Source organism: Grammomys surdaster, unplaced genomic scaffold (genome assembly GCF_004785775.1).
Source record: "Grammomys surdaster isolate TR1022 unplaced genomic scaffold, NIH_TR_1.0 185, whole genome shotgun sequence".
NCBI classification, from domain to species: domain Eukaryota; kingdom Metazoa; phylum Chordata; class Mammalia; order Rodentia; family Muridae; genus Grammomys; species Grammomys surdaster.
In genome coordinates this window covers 2,817,630-2,837,731 of record NW_021604630.1, presented here as the reverse complement: position 1 = coordinate 2,837,731, position 20,102 = coordinate 2,817,630, and the positions used below count along the sequence as shown (strand labels likewise).

Here is a 20,102-nt window from a genome sequence, read left to right as displayed (position 1 = left end):
TTTCTGTTAAACGTTTATTTGTTTCTTCTTGGCCTTTTGGCAAAGGTCGAGTGTAAATATCTATTTATAAAGATACTGTCACGAAATATATAGATACTTGGTCCTAACCAAAAAAAGAAGCAGCCCAATAATAACAAGAATATACCTGGTTCTATTTGCAAGAACTCATAAACTTATTTTATCTTGGGGTTTTTTTTTCCTGTTTTGTCTTGTTTGTTGTTTTTGTTTTGTTTGTATTGTTTTTGTTTTGTCTTGTTTGTTGTTTTTTGTTTTGTTTTTATTTTTTCTTGTTTGTTGTTTTTTGTTTTGTTTGTCTTGTTTTTCATTTTGGTGTCTTTGTTGTTGTTATTTGTGGTTTGAGACAAGACCTTGCTCTATAGCCAATGTAGCCTTATACTCGTCTTCCTTCCTCAAGCTTTCGGGTGCTTAGGTTATAAGTCATTGCTACCCTATCTAGCTATACATTCATAAGTCACAGGTTCTTAGGAAATGCTAGTGGTCTGATAATATCCCCTCTCTCCTCTGCCTGCTCTGTTGACAACAGTGAACCTCCCCTGCACAACAGAAACCCCTGAAGCCCTGAGAAGCTCTATCAGTACCAATAGCTGTGGTAGAGGGGCTTGTGCTGGATGGCGATCAGCATGAGGTGCAGCTTCACGAAGCAGAGCCTAGGAAGGAACACAGGGAACTCATCAAGAGACAAGTGGGAGGCTGGTCTGTGTGAACATAAGCAATCCTTTAAGCTCCGTGCTGGTGAGAAAACCATCAGAAGAAGTCACTCCTAACTATAGATTTCCACGTGATGTTGAATACACCTGGCATACATTTTAGCAAGAATACCAAAAGAGACGGAGGTGAAACTGTCCTGCATGTGGCTGGCGTGTGGTGCTAGGATCTACAGGAGTGGTTCTCAATCTGTGAGTAGGACCTGGGGGGTCGGGAGGGGGAGAAGGGGGTGAATGACCTTTTCACGGGGTGACGCATCAGCTATCCTGCATATCAGATATTTACATTACGAGTCATAACTAGACACACTGATTCTAGGGAGTACAAAATGGAATCTAAGGGGCTGGTGAGATGGCTCAGTGGTTAAGACTACTCTTCCAGAGGTCCTGAGTTCAATTCCCAGCAATCACATGGTGGCTCACAATCACCCATAATAAGATTGGATGCCTTCTTCTGGTGTGTCTGAAGATAGCTACAGTGTACTCACATACATAAAATAAATAAATATTTTTTTTAAAAAATGGAATCTAATTTGTCATATGCCTGCTATGAGCCAATTATTCTAATGTTTCTATTCATTTCTCAAATGTCAAGAATCCTACATGAGAGCCAGGGATGTAACTCAGTGGTAGAGCATTTGCCTCACACACTCAAGGCTCTGGGTTCTATCTCTTCTCCAGGGCCTTCCTAGCCCCTAAATTTCACATAAGGATCATAATTCCTGGGCTGGAGAGATGGCTCAATGGTTAAGAGCACTAGCTGCTCTTCCAGAGGTCCTGAGTTCAATTCCCAGCAACCACATGGTGGCTCACAACTATCTGTAATGGGATCTGATGCCCTCTTCTGGTGTGTTTGATGACAGCTACAGTGTACTCATATAAATAAAATAAATCTTAAAATTAAAAAAAAAGAATCATAATTCCTAACTTTACAGACAGAAAATGGAAAACGGGAAGAGCCGAATGTTTTACAAACAGACTGTGCATCTAGTATATGTTAGAGCTACAACTGGATGTCTAGGACAGTTTCATTACAAAGCTTCTGTTCCAGCAATTGCCAACCTGTGGGTCTTTACCCCTTAGGGGGGCTGAGTGACCCTTTCACAGGGATTGCCTATGACCATCAGAAAACACAGATATTTACATTACAATTCAGGACAGTAGCAAATTACGGTTATGAAGTAGGAACGAAATAATGTTATGGATGGGGAGTCACCACAACATGAGGAACTGTATTAAAGGGTCATAGCATTGGGAAGATTGAGACCCAGTGCTCTAGGGGCACTGATTTAACTGCTTTTACATCTCCAAAGTTTGGACTGGAGCCTGCCTATAGAACGTCCCCCATCAACAGTGTGGGATGAGGGCATTTCATGAAGAATGGGGGAAGGGCTGCACTTGACATACCGGGAGACCTGAGGGAATGTCATCCCAACGAAGTCATTAGAGAGGCGCTGTGTCAGAATTTTGTTCTTCAAGCCATTCAAGAAATATTTTTGCCAAGGATGTTTAGGAAAAACCTAGAAAATGCAAATCATATTGTATTGAGTATGTTAATAGGGGAAGCCGGCGTTATAACACAGGCTGCTAAGCACAGTTTCCATCACATGTAGCCTACAAAGGGGAGACACATCGAAGTGTTCGCGCGGAGCAAAGTTAAAGAAGGATTGAAACTATTCAGTGGCGTCCAGGATGATGTGGACGCTGCACCTTTTAGTTTCTTCCCAGGTGGCATGGTGAAGGAGAATTTCTGGAAAGAAGCTGTGTCTGCAAGGGCCGACTGGCTAATGAAAACGTCAGTGCCTGCAGAGGGTTTGGAAGGTTGCGGCTCCAGAGCCTACTTACAGTTTCTCAAAAGCGCCTAATGAGCCATGTAGGAGGAGCTAAGATGGGAGGAGTAAGGAGAAGAAGAGAAGAGGAGGAGCTAGGAGAGAGAAAAGAGGGGGGAGAACATGGAGGCGGATGTGCACGTGTCTCTAGCAGTCAAACGTAGTTGGTATATCTAGGTTGGGTATTGGATTACACCTCTGATTATATCGGCATCTTGTTATTGAGCATTACCAAATATATAAAGCCTTTAGATAATCTAAGCATTAGAATCTCATGTGTACCGAGCCCACGTGGATGGTGGGATGGTCCGGGCAATGCCCAGCCTTGCAGAGACAGTGTGGGAGACTGGCAGAGCCATCTCCCACCCTGGCGTCTCGTGGGTGGCAGGGCTGGTCGTTTCTAGCTTAGGTGTGCACGTGGCCTCTGGCCACAGAACATGGCAGCTGAACTAGACAGAGTCCCCGCAGCTTAGATAGTTGGCTTGACCAGTGGCTGATTTAAATAATTACAGCAACAGAGCCATGCCTTACCACCTCTGTGTCTGACCCAACTTCCTGATAAATAAATAGGAATGGAATGTCTTAACTTAATAAAGCCCTATTCTCTGCCAATTGAAGGGTTCAGCAAGCTATCTGATAGGAGCTGAGATTTCTCTGCCTGCCTGTAACCTGCCTCTTGGGTAGTTTTGTCAATGTGGTATTTATTATTTATTTATGTATTTATTTATGTATTTATTTAATGCACATTGGTGGTCTGCCTCCATGTATGTCTCTGTGAGGGTGTCAGATCCCCTGGGACTAGAATTATAGACAGTTGTTAGCTGCCATGTGTGTCCTGGGAAATGAATCCCAGGTCCTCCAGAAGAGCAGCCGGTGCTCTTAACCACTGAGCCATCACTTCAGCACTGCCAATGTCTTGATTTATGACTTTCCTTGTCCTTGTCCTATGAAAACTCCATAAAACTGCTTCCACACAGGAACATAGGGTTTGGGGTCACCTAAATCTGTGTTCCCGGGCCCTAGTCACTCAACTGTGTGTCTTGAATAAACTATCTCTCATTCCCTTTGAGATAAGAGCTACATTTTTAAGTTAACGCCATCCAAGTTTTCATATTAAATTGGAATTATTTTCTCTGGCCCACTGCTAACTTTAGTACAGTAGACTTACTGTTTAGGGTGTGTGTGTGTGTGTGTGTGTGTGTGTGTGTTGTTTTTAAGATATTAACAGTATATTGGAGGGACACTGTGTAACCTTAAGTTGTCACTCTGTTGATATGTCAGCTTAAGATTGACTATGATCAACTGATTATTAAATGACTTTCTACTAAAAAATCACATGCTTCAAAGGAAAAGAAAATAGCTGTGGCTTCTTACTCAGATGAGAACCCTTCACAAGTTTATAGAAATACAATCAAGGTGGATAATAATGTGGTAACCCAGGCCAGCAGAAGGTGTCTAGAGAAAGAAGACATGGTGGATGGCTTTTCTCCAGTGTTACACTGGGATCATTACACATGCAACACCCTGCTCCTAAGCTACACCCTAGCTCTAGAATGACCCAAACAAAGCTGAAGACCACCTGGGGCACCTGGAAACCTTTCTTGGGATTTTATGTAAGGACCATTCCTCATCTCACTAATTGCTACCATGTGAGCCCTACAGTGCTGTCTCCACAGGTCGTGACAGATAAAGACAGAAACCTGTAGATTCTCTAGAGCAACTCTTGCTGTGGAGAGAAATGGTGAACTCAGACATTCTCTTTGTGGTTTGAAACTCGCCCTGCTAAAACCGGTCACCTATTCCTGACCCTTTGACTCCCTTTCCTACACCTTGCCTCCGTCCTGAGACCTGAGTGAATCTCCTGTTCTTTTCCACTCTCTCCGGTAGCATCAGTCACAAGGAGGGCAGGCCATTGATGCCTCAGCTACTGAAGAAACCGGCCTAGAGGTTTTACTCTGAGTGACTTAGACTTTGGAAGGATAGCCATGTTGATGAAGCTTAAAGCTCAGAAAGAGCATCAAGAGGCCAAAATGAACTTTGAACAATCTGGCGAGTCACATAATCCAGCCAGGGTAAATTTAAACTAAACTGAAGTGTAAGTAATCTTCTGGGCCTGGAAGCAACAGGACTGTTCTTCTGTCTATAATGTCTCACAATAAAATTACTATAATTAAAACACACGACACTGATTCAAGACCCTCAAATATGGACACTTAGGTGTTTTACATGTGTTCATGCAATGCCTGGAGAAACCTGCTTGTAAGAAATATGATTTTCATTTTACAGATACAGGAATGGGGCCAGGGAGAGCAAGTGCCTAGTTAGAGGCACATCGCTCTGCACTTTGGCCATTTTATGTATTTGTGAGCCTAAGTTTGTTATAAAACGAAATGTACTACAGACAGGACTGGCAAGCCCTGCCCTGATTCTACCCAGTTCAGGGTTCCTAAAAGGGAGTTTCACATCTCATCTTTTAAAAATATGGAGACCACAGATATCTCTTATGCTCCCTCTTGGTGCACATTGACATGGGATTGTGTTTAATGGGGATTAACAAGCAAAGAAATACAGAGGTAGGATGGGGTTTACATCTGGACTGCGTTGCCATGATGGAAACATCTTCCTATAGGATTCTCATTTCATTTGTTTTTTCCAGTCATGAAGTCTGTCACTTGCCATGCTTACTGTGCAAGGCATCTGGGCCATACAGTCACCACAAAGTGAAGATAAGATCCAGCCCATCACAGAAGCATCCAGGCCCACTCCCTCCTGCCTGGTGCTCTCTTTATCTCTACATTACATCTTCTTATTTTCAGAAAGAATTACTGAAAAAAAAATGTGTTTCTGTAAGAGTTAGTGAGCGGTCTGCCAGTCTGAGCATCTTCCCGCACTCTTGCTTTTCCTAAATAACACCAAGAGAAGAAAAGATGTAAAAAGCTGTATTAAACGAAGGAAATAAAGTCCAGAGAGGCCAAGAGGAAAATTGGCATATGAAGTAGCAAACGTGGAAAGAGAATGAAACAAACAAGAAGGCAGCTCTACAGGAGAGACAGGAGACCCTACCACAATGCCCAAGAACATTCATGGAAAACATACTTGATAGCCACCCCGTAGCCACTATAAAAAGCAAGCCCAGTTTGCCCCTTATTTTGTCCCAAAGGATCAACAGTATAAGGTAGGAAGTGGTGGGTGGATACCCAACATCAGAGACAAAGTCTGTGAACCAGATGACTCCTAGTTTGCCGTTCACTCACTTACTATACAACCAGGTTGGTTAGCTTTTCCATCCCCACACCCCCCCCCTACCCACTGGGTGCTTTCTGGAAACACCACTGAGAGGCAACAGGAGACATAATAAACACTTGATTGATGACCACTGTTCCTGTTACTGAATGGATTTTCCCTAAAGCAACCTATAAAGTAATTAGATTTTAGTTATTATTTCTATTTGATTAATATGATCACTATTATACTAATTTGTACTTATTTATATTTAAGCATTGCTTCTCTGTTAATACTAAAACTATTTACATTTCTACTCTCAACTCAAAGTACTCCTAAACTTATGAAAATATTTATGTTACAGCATCCTAGGATGTGGGTGGGAAGCAGAGTTAGTCTCCCTTCTTTGCAGAAGATGCTGCCAATCTTTTAACAATGACTTCTTTGAGTCTAAGGATACGCCTGGAACTTGAATCCAGACCTGTCAATCCTTTCCTGCCCAAGAGGCAAATCCCATTTCTTGGAGACTTCCTTCATTCTCCGATTTTTTTTCCCCTTTGTATCCCATTATGGGGGAGCGGGCATGGAGTAACTTCCAAGACTCAATATCAATTCATAAAGTTACCTTTTGGTTTTGTTCAATAAACAGAGTCGTAAGAAAGGTGGACAGCCCTGGCACCAAGCAGCCTTGGGCGATAAATCCAAGCTTTAGTTCTGCAAAGCAGATGATATTGTCTCCAGCACTCCAGTTCCAGTTGGGGATTTTTGACAGGAAAACCTGTTTCACAGTAGAAACCAAGTCAGGCATGGAGAATGCAGACAACACAAGAAACCTCCTCCTTAATTACTTTACTCTTCACTTTTGGGTAGTACCAACGTCAGTGCATATGACTAGCACCAAGTCAGCACTGGAAAGTCGTCAGCCTGCCTCCAGTGCTTCATGTTTGAAACAGAAGAAGCTGGAGTTGTGTAAGTCAGGCCTAATGGCTGAACTCACTAACTTTGTCCCTATTTCGTGTCCCCGAGTAAGCCACCATCTCAAGGAGACTCCAAATTTCATCTATTGCTGAAAGTTTTTAATCTGTAGATCCATGAAGAGATCTAAAGCTGAAACAACCAAACGTTTGGACTGCCATGGTACCTTGTTTTGAGACTGAAGTATCTGAATGATGACTCTGGTCTGTGGATAATAGTTCTTGATAGAGATCACCCTGAAAAACAAACACACACACACACACACACACACAATATACTCAATAGCCATGGGTCATATTGGCTCTGTAATATAATCCAATTCAGAGTTAAATTTATTTGTCAATAAATGTGACAGGAACTCAGCACGTTACAAAATTGTTAGCTTGTTTCTACAATCTATTTAGTAGAGAGTTTTCTTTCTTTATTTATTTTTATTTTACACGTATGAGTGCTCCACTCAAACATATTTATGTGTTCCATAAGGCCAGAGGAAGCTGTCAGAGTCTCCGGAGTTTCAGGAACTGATCCCGAGTCTTGTGAAGGAGCAGTGAGTGCTCCTAACTGCTGAGCTATCCCCTAGCCCCACCATATTGTCTTCTGAAAAGCATTTTATAATGACATGCACAGAGAAGCAAAAACTGCTTAAATGACCAAGGAACTAAGTCTATGGAATGGGCAGGTTTTAGTGTTAGAAAACTGGGATCCACTGACAAGGAAGAAATAAACAGTTTCATATACCTTACCCTCGTGCCCTATAATTCGAAGTGGCTAATAGGATGTCTAACTCGATACTCTCCGTTTATAGGTTAAGAGCCTACAATACATCTCCTGTTGAATAGAGCGAGTGTGGTTTAACTCGTCAGCTGTCTCTTTACCCTGTGTAGAGTCATCCTTAACTACACACATTTGTTTCCATCTAGGAACAGAGCCACCAAAATCATACTTGGAGTTTCTTTTACCATGAGAAAAGTTCCCGCCCACAGATATGAAATAGGTGATGTTGGGAACACTTATTCTGTTCACCTTGAGAACACTTGACAGGGTGCCACAGACATATCGCACTCAACCATGTACAGGCTTTACCTAGAGCTGCCAAAGAGAAACTCCAATAAAGGAAGACTGCAAACAGGATTCACAAATGCCACCTTGGCCTTTGGACTGAAGAGGATCTTACTTACAGCGGTACTATCTAAATGCTGACCTGATGTTACAGCCGGGAATACAGTTCAGGTGGTAGAGTGGGAACACTTGACGCCCTGGGTTGGATCCTTACCACCATAAACGGGGAGGAGAAGGTGTTGGTGTGCTTGCTTTTAAATGTATATAGCTCTTATCTATAGGAAGCATCAGGGGAAAATATAGAAAATGCCATGTGCAGTTAGGATGCCTGTTTTCATGTTCCTTTGCTTTCATTGTTTTGGGGTGCATGTGTGTGTGGGGGGGAGGAAACAGGCAAAAAATGGCACGTGATGAACCTAGTGAGCTAGAGATATCATCTCCTCTCATTTGGTCCTTAGTGTATAGAGAAAAATACCATCACTGGAGTGTACAAAACAAACAAAGCAAAACGACGCCAGTTTCTTACCTCATAATGTTCGAGTTGTCTTCGGCATGAAAGTCACTGCAGAAAGGGTTGGCTAGAATCAAGCAAGCCTCTGCATTCTCCACCTATTCTTCAGATTAAACAGTAGCTGTCAGGTTAATTACAGGGGGGATACTCTAACATTCCCTCTAGGCGCTTTTTTATGGTTTCATCAAACTATCGCCAAGCGAAAGAGCCCATGAAGGAAGGGGTTATGAACCAAACATCTTCATATCAAGACCATAGTCCTGCAATTGCTCTGAGGGCTGCCACTGATGGACCAGGGGACAGGCACTCTTATGAAAATCTAAAGTTGCCTTCCAGTGGGTACAGTTTAAAATTGTACTTTCCTATATTGTACACCTCCATTACTTTATGTCTGCCGACAAGCAGTAAGACCTTTCTCGCCAACTGCCAGTACACTCTATCCACCTTAAGGACAACAATGGCAGAATCGGGAATGCACTTGTCTATAGTGAAGAGTCACTCGGCATTTGGGTTCTGAATCTTAAAGTGCAAGACAATTATTGAAATAACTCCTATGGTAGCAATTATGAGACAGGAAAAGATCGTACTGAGTCTTGTGATTTTCTGCTTAGTCATTAAATGCTCTGTAGACCAGTGGTTCCCAGGCTCCCTGATGCTGTGACTCTACACTATAGTTCCTCATGTTGTGGTGGATGACCTCCATCCATAAAACTATTTTCATTGCTATTTCATGACTGTAATTTTGCTTCTGTCAGGAATAGTAACGTAAATAGATGTCTTTTCCTATGGTCTTAGGTGACTCCTGTAAAAGGGTCACTAGACCCTCAAAGGGTAGTAGGCAAGCCACTGGTTGAGAACCACTGCTGTAGACCTTTGCTTTAAATAGAATTATTCAGGTTAGTTACTTAGATACTAGAAAGCCAGTTTTGACCTAACCCCAAACTTTCCTGGTCATTTGGCCCTTGTTCATTTTTTTTTTTATATAGCCTTGACCTTGCTGTGATTTCTGCTATTTGTCTTAATGTTTGTCTTATCAAAGGCATGCCAATATTTAAGAAGGGAAGCTGATGAGAGCCAATGGACCCATGGTTAAGACAGCTACGCAGGCTGCTGGGGGAAAAAGTCAGCAGCAGAGATGTTGTACCCATCCATGAGCCTTGCAAGCTACAGTATTATCTGGCCTAGCAAACTATGCCCATGGATGTAATGGTGGTATGAATTCTATAAGAGTAATCAACTGTGATGCCTGGTACTGTAAACTGAAACCCATGGCTGGGAAGCTCATAGGCACTAGGGGAGACTCTACTACTCTTGCTAAATAGACATACTATCAAACCACCTTCTAAATGCATTATTTCTATACCCATAATTAAGTGTAGCTTCTCTGATGAGAAGCTTCTCTATGTAATGGACAGCCATCCAAACAGACACTTACAAAGTGCACATAGATTAAGTGTCTTTTGAATGATTAGCCACAAAGTGGACATCTGTATCACATCCTTTCGCTCCAAGGCTCAGGGAATATAGCCAAAGTGCACAGTGGAAAGATTCTTAGAGCCAAAGGCTGAGGAGTTCTGGAACAAAACAGTATCTTCTGGACATGACAGGGCTGTTGCCCCTATGAACGCATGATAGCTTTTCTTGCCTGCATAAAACCTATACAAGATGGAGCCAGTCAACATTTCAGCATGCATTGTGGAGGGGCACACAAGCCAATAGCTGAAGGGCTATTGACAGTTAATGGCTACTAGGGGAGGGAGTCAGTTTTTCTTAGGGGTGTGGTTCCTGGTAAATTGAACTTGCTCCAGTCAAGGGTCCCATACCCATGTGTGTATGGGCAGCACTAGTTGGATTAGGTGGAGATAGATAGATAGATAGATAGATAGATAGATAGATAGATAGATAGATGATAAATAGGTAGGTAGGTAGATAGATAGATAGGTAGACAGATAGATTGATAATGATAGATAGGTAGGTAGATAGGTAGATAGATCAATAGATAGATAGATAGATAGATGATAGATAGATAGGTAGATCAATAGATAGATAGATAGATATGTGTGTGTGTGTGTGTGTGTGTGTGAGAGAGAGAGAGAGAGAGAGAGAGAGAGAGAGAGATCAAATTGAAAGGGTGTCGTGGGGAAATCCAGAAAGAGCTGGATGAGGAGAAGTGTGAATTAAGTAAAACATGTGCTATGAATATATAAAGTTCTTAAAGAATAAGTAAAAACAAAGGGGGTTGCATCATATACTGACCAAATAAATGGTTTTTTAAATTTTTTTTTAAAGAAAAGAGGTAAAAGAACACATGCTTTTGTTATCGATGACATTCTCCAGACCTCTTAAGTAATAAAATCTCATAGAGAATTTGGTGGAATAGACCAACATTGAGGTCAACTTGCTGAGTCAAAAAGGAGTTGGAAGTCAGTTATTATACTATTTTCCCCATCAGTGTCTAAGGTCATGGAAGCTGCACTCTCCTACAGTCAAAAGAGCTGGACTAATAGCTTCTGGCACAGCAACACGGCCCATTGTTTTCACTCCAGACTTAGGGAAGGGACAAAGAGAAAGAGTTAGATCTTACTGCAACTCGCATCAGATCCTCATACTTCAATGCGGTGCCACATACAAAGGTTGTGCAGGATGAGTGGCACTTCAGTAAGGTCTCCAGTTCCACGCAAGGAGGAGCCCTAGACAAAACAGTTCAGGGGCAAAGGCTGAAACCCAGAGGTAGGTCTTGCTTGGTGGTTGTTAGCCCACTCGGTACACTCTAAATCCCCAGTTCCATCAGAAGACATCTGTATTCCATTCTGGGTCCATATGGCTAGAGGATGTAGACATAGCTAACCCAATCCACAAATGGGTGTGTAGATCAGGCCTGAGCAATCACAGTGACTCAAAACCCAAAACCCACAAATCAAATAATGCCATACAAAAATGAATCACTTAACCACAGAATCAATTCAATCACCCAGACACAGCATTCTGGGGCTGGAAAGATGGCTCAGTAGTTAAGAACACCAACTTGCTCTCTGTGAAGACCTGATTTTGGTTCCTATGACCTACGCAAGATGGCTCCCAACAATCTGCAGATCCCAGCTCCAGGGAAGCCAATGCCCTCCTCTGGCTTTCCCAGGCACCTACACTCAAGCGCACATATTCACACTCAGAGACTCAAACTTTAAAATAAAATCTTAAATAGAAAAAGATATAGCGTCTGCAAACTGTGATTTAATAAAACAGCTTCTAAACATATGAGGTAAACACAGGCAGAGTGTGGGAATCAAACCTGTCACTGGCATGAGAAATTTCAATGAATGATAATTGGCAAGTATTTTTAACATTTTAGTTTAGAAAGCCAAAGTTCTTGGAAGATGGCAAAAAGATTTTTTTAGTAAAATAGTAAATTTCCCAACCCACAAAAACATCTTGCATTGCAAAAAATACTTACAGAACATATTATGATCTATGATTAAGTTAAAAGTTAAGAACCAATGATAATAGCCTACATTGCCCACTGCGGCAACACACATGCTAAGACTGGAATAACACAGAGGAAGTTAGCATGACGCCTGCTCAAGGATGACATGCAGATTCATAAAGCATCCCAGACTCTTAAATATATATGTTCATCACATTTAAAATTTTAAAAACCTAGACTGCTAAAAGTACTACTGGCCTGATAATATTATGATAGTCCTTCATAATTATTCTTAGAAATACATTATGTTAGAAGCATTAAATATCAACAGATGTGCCTTAGTGAAATTTACAGCTTTGTATACTGATATTACTAGGATAAACTCAGAGACAGTCTACAAGCTTAAAATTTATTATCTAAAAACAGAATTGACGTGATGACTCAGCAGTTAAGAGCATTGGCTGTTCTTTCAAGACCAGGGTTCAGTTATTCGTCTTAAAATATATTTAAATGTAATTTTCCTTCCAAGCAAGTCAGAGGGAGCAAGCTAATAAGCAGTCTTACTCCCTGGTTTTTTGCCTCAGGTTCTTGCCTGACTTCCTGCTGTGGTCTTCTAGGGAGGATGGGAACTGTAAACTAAAATAAACCCTTTGTCTCAATGTTGCTTTTGGCAATGGTATTTTTAATAGCAGCAGAGCACGAACTAGTTTAATGGCAAATTGACAAATCTGAAAACAGAATGGAGCTGCTTAGAGTAGCAGCATGTCCTACCAATGAGCTGAAGGATTCACTCAACAGGTGCTCAAAGCAGTCGGTGTATTTAAGAAAAGATGACATTTTATGCATATATCTTACTATATGGAAAATTTCCAGAGATTCAGTGACCTAGATGACAAAACTGAAAATGTTACATTTCAGAAAAAAAATTACATTTAAATACTTTTTTAAACAATGGAAAAGGAATTTAGTTTTCTAAATAGAAACAAAAAATATGTATATTAAAAACTTAGAAGTTAGGATTGTAGCAATAGCTCAGTCAGGAAAGTGCTTGTGAGGATATGTGTTTGATCTCTAGCATTACATAATAAAAAAAAAGTCAACATAATGGAACATGCTTATAATCCAAGCTCTGGGGAAATAGAAGTAGGCAAATGCCAGGGATCACTGGCCAGTCAGCATAGCCTGTTTAAAAAGCTCCAGATCAATAAAAGACCTTACTTCATTAAAAAAAAGGTTAATGGCTTCTAAGGAATGACATTCAAGGCTGGCCTCTGGGTACCATACCTACATGTACATACATCCATGTGCACCTAAACATATGTGCTCACATGTGCATGCACACACATACACACCTATTGCTGAAAACCCCATGCACTTTGGTTGCCGGAAAGAGAGAAAGAGAACTAGAAATGACCTGGAGGCATCCTCCTGTTGTCTAGCTTGCGTGGCCAGTGGGGGAGAAACGTCATCATCATCTGATCCAGCTATGAACCCTGACGGTTATAATAGTGATCTACCGGGCAAGATGTGACTACTGGCATAGCAGTCACATGACCATTACAAAGGTGACAACCTTCTGATTGGATGTGAGGTTTACTTCACAGTGGAAATTCATGTCTGGTACTGTAAACCTGGTCAACAAGGCCGTGAATTGGAGGTCAGAGGCCCTAGAAAGGAATCTATTACTGTAGTTTTGATAAACGTGTTATGCCTCTGAATATTTATGCTAGTTCTCATAGGTTAGTGCTACTCTTAGTCTGGTGGAGAGGTTTCTTTTTGCTGTGGAAGGGGGCCAATGAGAGACTCATTGACTGCTCAAATGCTGGACAGTAAGTGCTGTGAAGACCTCGGCCCTAAATGCATCACCTATATCTATTCCTCCTAAGCTCCGAGAACACTGTAGAAGACAAGATGGAAAGAATATAAAAGTTAGAAGATAGGGGTGTTGCCTCAAAGCCAGACAGAAGGAGGCTGGTCGCCCCCAATAACCATTATGCCTCTATTGCCCCAGTGGGTACATCTTGCCTGGCCGGTCAGTGTTGCAGCATTCAGGGTTAACTCTAGGTGGCATTTTTCTCTCCCAAAGACCTGCATAGCAATTTCTGGCACCATGAAAGCTACATAGCAGGGAGCAAGTTTTCAGGTCATTTCCAGCATGATTTCTGTCTTCTTGCAACTAAAGTTATGATGTATGTTTGGCCATAGGGTTGTAAATCTGTGGGACTGCGTAAGGGTATCCTGGGTCATGGTGGAGCAGGTGCCTAGAACCCCGAGACTCTGCAAATTCTGGGTAGGATTCTGCATGAGAACCGGCAGGAGTTTGGCGCCCCCCACCAGAACCCAGAATCCTGAAAAGCAGTCACGGTCTCCATAGAATTACATAGGCCAGGCTATAGGCCTCAGACTCTAGGGATTTACATACTAATGAAGGCCAGAGGGCAGAGCAAATTAAACATGCCTCCCCCAGATCCTCCCCCAATCCTCCCCCTTTCTCCCTCCCTATATAGCTCAGGACCACCCTGAGTTTTGGGGGATACGCCTAGATCCATCTATCATCTGCCATGACAATAAACCTTTTTGGAACCAAGGACTTCCTCATGTTATTGGGGCCTGTCGCCGACAAGGCCTCCAGGCCGCTGGAACCATAGAGTTCCCCCCGAATGTGGGACCTGCCACGGCGGTGGAAGCCCCTCCGGGGCCCCACCGCTGTGGCGGCTTTTTAAATTTTCCCCACATAAATCTAGCTACGATGAGCAGCCAAGAAAAATAGCAAAATATTATATAGTTTAGGACCTCCCTGATTAATAACTCATAAGTTGATATCTCATGCCTCATCAGAGGGACTGGATAAAGAGCAAAAAAATGACTATAACAAGCATTTTGCTTTTGGATGTATGTGTATACTGTGTGCACACTGTAGCAGGCAGAATAATACCTGCACTTCCACTGAAAGAAGAATGGTGGCCGGGCAATGGTGGCGCATGCCTTTAATCCCAGCACTTGGGAGGCAGAGGCAGGTGGATTTCTGAGTTCAAGGCCAGCCAGGTCTACAGAGTGAGTTCTAGGACAGCCAGGGCTACACAGAGAAACCCTGTCTCGAAAAAACAAAAAAACAAAAATGAAACAAAACAAAACAAAAAAAACAAAAAAACAAAAAGCAAAACAAAACAAAAAAAAAAAAAGAAAGAAAGGTGAACCAGGCACGGAGGCACAGGCCTTTAGTCCCAGGACTCAGGAGGCAGAGGCAGATGGATCTCTGCATTGGAGGCAAGCATGGTTTACAGAGAGAGTTCCAGGACAGCCAGGGCTACCCAGAGAAACCCTGTCTCAAAAACCAAAACCAAAACAAAACAACAGTAACAAAAAACTAGGCAAAGAAAAAAAAAGAGGAAGAGGAAGAAAGTTAACCAAGATAAACAGCAATTCAGCTAACAACATAACTTCTGATGTGCACATCCCAGAGCAAAACACAAAGAACATGAAACCCAGGACAACACAACTGTCCCCAGATCTATCAACCCCAGAGTGATGGCCCCCAGTGAGACTGACTTAGATGAAATTCTAGGCAAAGGATTCAAATATTTTCAAAGAAATGAATAGAGACCTGAACAAGTGCCTGAACCAGTTCTAAGAAAGCACAAAACACACAAATGAAATAATGAACAAAATACAGGATATGAAAACCGAATTCAGATTAGATGAAGGTCAGAGACTCTACAGTAAAGCCTACTACTGCCATTCCTAAGTCAATATAGTTCTAATTGTTTCTAAATACTTCTCTTTGTACCCACTAATTTCTTCACCTTCATCTCTGACACAATCTGCATATATGCCATGGCATGATGCACAAACACATATACACACACACGTACACACACAAACACACACACATACACACATACATATACACACATACACACACATACACACACAAACACACACACACAAATAATAGTAAATAAAATTATTTTTTAAAAAAGATTAGGATATAAATTAATGAAATTGAAACAAAAACCTGCAAATAATCTATAAATCGAAGGGTTGGGTTGGGATTTTAAAAGATAAACCAAATCAATAAGCCACTAGCCAAAATATCTAAAACAAAGAAAAGATCAAATTAATAAAACAGGAATTAGGAGAAAATACAACAGATGCCAAGGAAATTCAAGATTTCATAACTTTAAAATACATATTCCACTAAATTGGAAAGTTAAAAGAAATGGATAAATTCTGAATTGATATGACCTACTAAAATTGAGAGGCCCTAAAACCTTGGAAATAGAAATTTTCAATTCCCTGGGAAGCATACTGGGCTCCTAGGGAGGAACGACTGACCATGGGCCTTAGTCAATGATAGTCCTGACTTAGGCAGGATAAATCTGGACGTGAATCATCTCCTGGACATCTAGCTGGAGGAGATAGCAAGGCCAGAACAGAGCTGGTTCCTGAAATTTTTCAAGGTCTCAGCAATTATAATAAAACTAATACTGCAGCCAATCAAAATTGTACTAATGTCACTGCTTTGCTTGTGCCAATCATATTAGAGGTCACCTAACCCTTATGGAAAATTCCCTAGCCCTACACAAAAAGGGGACCTATGAGCCCCTTCAGTGGTCGCCACTTTGATGACTGCAGGTTGACCCCTGCATGCTGTTAACTTCTGCAGAATAAATACTCTTTGCTTTTGCAAACTTTTTGAATCTAAGGTCTTCCTTCAGTGACTCCTGAGCCCTAACAAAGTGAAGTCAGATGAGACAAACAACTTAAACAATGAGACTGAAGTATTAATTTAAAATCTCTTAGTTAAAACAAAACAAAACGGGCCAGGATGAATTAGAGCTGACTACAAAACTCAACTACACTTTGAAAGAAGAGTATAAATCTAACCCTTCAAGATTTATTCCAGAAAATAGAAAATTGATTTCCAAACTTATTTTTTATGAAGCCAGTATTACACTAATAGCTATATCACAGAAAGATGCAACAACAACAAAATCTATCTATCTCCCTGGAGATATGAGAAACAAAAATTCTTTCTCTTTTTTTGGGGGGGTAGGTTTTGAGACAGGGTTTCTCTGTGTAACCCTGGCTGTCCTGGAACTCACTCTGTAGACCAGGCTGGCCTTGAACTCAGAAATCCACCTGCCTCTGCCTCCCAAGTGCTGGGATTAAAGGCATATGCCACCACTGGCCAGCTACAAAAATTCTTAATCAAGTACTTGCAAACCGAATTCAAGAGATTGTGTACCACTGTAGGAGGAGCTAAGGTGGGAGGAGTTAGGAGAGGAAGAGGTGGAGTAAGGAGGAGAGGAAGAAAAGGAAGAGGAGAACTAGACAGAGAGGAGATGGAGGCAGATATTCACGAGTCTGTAGCAGTCAAAGGTAGTTGGTATATCTAGGTTGGTTATTAGGTTACTCTTCTGATTGTATGGTTATCTTGTTACTGATCATTACCAAATATATAAGCCTTTGATTAATCTATAAGAATTAGAGTCTCATTCTCTTACTGGGCCCGCATGCGTGATGGAATGGTCTGGGCAATGCCCAGCCTTGCTGAGACAGCGTGGAAGATTGGCAGAGCCATCTCTCACGATGGTATCTCGTGGGTGGCAGGGCTGGTGTTTCTGGCGGGCCGGTTCTAGCTGCAGCGTGCATGTGGCCTCAGGCCGAGAAACATGGCGGCTGGGCTAGGCAGAGCCGCTGCAGCTTAGATAGTCGGCTTGACCAGAGGCCAGTTTTCATTATTTACCTCAACATACCATGACCAAGTAGACTTCACTGAGGGGATGTAGGGAGGGTTCAACATGTGGGAGTTGATAAGCTTAATTCAGGAGATCAATTGACTCAATTGTAGAAATCATACAATTTGACAAAGCCCAGTATCCCTTCATGATAGAAATCCTGGGGAGATTTTGGATGAGGCCAACTATCTCTACATGATAAAGGCTAGACCCAACAGGCCTACGGGCAGTGTGATGGTTTGTGTATGCTTGGCCCAGGGAGTGGCACTATTTGGAGGTGTGGCCTTGTTGGAGGAAGTGTGCCGCTAAGCCAGTCTTCTCCTATCTGCCTTTGGAACAAGATGTAGAACTCTCAGCTCCTTCAGCCCCATGTCTGCCTGGATGCTGCTATGCTCCCAACTTGATGATAATGGACTGAACCTCTGAACCTGTAAGCCAGCTCCAATTAAATGTTGCCGAGTATAAGAGTTGCCTTGGTCATGGTGTCTGTTCACAGCAGTAAAACCCTAACTAAGGCAGTCACCATCACGCTAACTAGAGAAGTGTCCAGACCTTTATCACTAAGTCAGGCGTGAATGTCCACTCTTTTCATCCCTATCTAAAGTCTTCCTAGAGCAGTAAGAGAGGAAAGAAATTGAAAAGAATATAAACAGGAAAAGAGGTCAAAGAATCCTGCGGGCAGATGATATAACACATGTAAAGGATCCTCAAGACCCCACAAAAAAAGACTCCAGAACTGATAGTCTCTTTCAGCAATGCAGCAGGACACAGAATTCATCCACAAAAAAAGCCCCCAGTAGCCTCAATGATGGATACGCTAAAAGATAAACCAGAGAAACAATCCCATTTCACAATATCCTCAAAACAAAACAAAAACAACAAAGCAACAAAACAAACAAACAGAACAAAACCAACAAACAAGGTTGGAAAAAAATCCCCTACTTCCCAGGACTGCTGTAGTAATGCACAGCTTTAATCCTACCATTTGAGAAGCAAAGGCAGGTATAGCTCTGTGAGTTAAAGGCCAGCCTGGGACACATAGTGAGTTTCAGGACAGCCAGGGCTACATAGAGACACCCTGTCTCAATAAAACAAACACATAAACAAATAAATAGAATAGCTATCCCACCAACAGCAATTTACAGATTCAATATAATCTACTTCAAAATTCCAGCTTCATTCATGGGGCGGGGGGAATCTTAGATTTTTTTTTTTTTAATGGAAACACAAAAGACTCTGGATAGCCAAAGCAGCTGTGAACAAAAATAATAATGTCGGAAATTCCACTATACCTGATTTCAAGTTACACTATAGAGCTACAGTAATAAAACACTGACATACCGGTGTAGACTACCTCTCATTGATCTAAAGGGTCCCATAGACTTCCAAAACAGTTCAGGCTAAGGCCTCTGTTTGTGGTTATCCTCCAGAACCTGAAGGTAATTCCCCAGTGCTGAGGACATCACGTGCTTGAGTCAGAAGACATGAGAAGTCAAGCTGATGTTGACCTGGAAGCTTCATCCCTACTGGCTAGTTTCCATAGAACCTAAGTCTCAAATAACTGAGTCACTTAAATAATGTATGTAGATATGCAGAAAAACATCTGGAAAGATAGATTCTAAAATATTTGCACTGGTTAGGCCTGGAAATGAAGTTACCCTTCTTTTTCTATACTTGATCTTACTGGAAAGGCTGAGAAGTAATTTTATTTTGTTTACTATTGTTTCTTAACACACACACACACACACATCTTAAAAGTGTAATCCCCATTCATCGAAAGCATACTTATTTCAACTATCGACTTAGGCTACACTGAGCAACGCTGACCCACTTACTCTCCGAGGAACACAATCTCAATATTGATCTCTCCTGCCTTCCGGTTGAGAAAATTCCTCAGGAAAGCAGTCACGCTGTCAACTGTGATGTTTCCACAGACCACAATGAACCTAAGCAGCAAGAACAGGAAAGCAGGTCACCAGAGGAACAAAAGGACAGCTCTCTCTTGGCATCTAAGGGAATGGACTCCAAGAACCCCCAAAATAACAAAATCTATACAGAGATGTTCGGTGTCCTCAAAATCTCACAAGCTTGCATGTAACCTACACATGTCCTCTTGGCCTACTTGAAGACATCTCTAGATTACCTGTAAAATCTAATGCAATGCAAATGTTACGTGGATTGTTGTCATAGTGTGTTGTTCCTGAAAACAGTCTATAAGAATTCAGTACTGGCTCAAATCATTTTAAAATATTTTCTGTCTGAGGCTGGCAGGACCCCCATGTTCTATCAGAGGCTGGCTGAACCCCCAGAATCTGAGATCTCTGACTGTATCTTCCTGTCAGTCTTAAAGAACGGCAGTCAGCTTAAACTTGTTTTAAATAAGTTGTGTCTATACATCCTTTGGATTTTCACAAGGCAAACACAAAGAAAAAGCAAGCATCCACTTCTGTAGTTTTTTTGTCTCATCTCAAAAGTGCATGCCTCCGAGCCCTTATGGTCTTTGATTATACAAAGATTTCTAGGAAAGCTGTCGTTATTGTTAAAATCGTCATAGTTATTTATGACTCATAATAGAAGTACTACCTCCTGTGCTTGCAAAATTCTGCCATTCATACATGT

The 20,102-nt window shown here is 41.7% G+C and overlaps 1 protein-coding gene and 1 non-coding gene across 2 annotated transcripts in view; one reads left to right on the top strand and one right to left on the bottom strand.

Moving 5' to 3' along the window:
• Kcnu1 (potassium calcium-activated channel subfamily U member 1) overlaps positions 1 to 20,102 on the bottom strand; it is an 82,937-nt gene that overhangs the window by 37,654 nt on the left and 25,181 nt on the right. Inside the window, 7 exon segments of the mRNA XM_028768219.1 lie at positions 600 to 668; positions 2,133 to 2,245; positions 6,402 to 6,554; positions 6,918 to 6,987; positions 8,337 to 8,419; positions 10,906 to 11,011; positions 19,319 to 19,429. Of these exon segments, the coding sequence (XP_028624052.1) occupies positions 600 to 668; positions 2,133 to 2,245; positions 6,402 to 6,554; positions 6,918 to 6,987; positions 8,337 to 8,419; positions 10,906 to 11,011; positions 19,319 to 19,429 (705 nt within the window).
• On the top strand, positions 11,832 to 11,938 carry LOC114622002. Its single transcript, XR_003711519.1, has one exon. It is a non-coding gene; the product is annotated as a U6 spliceosomal RNA (small nuclear RNA).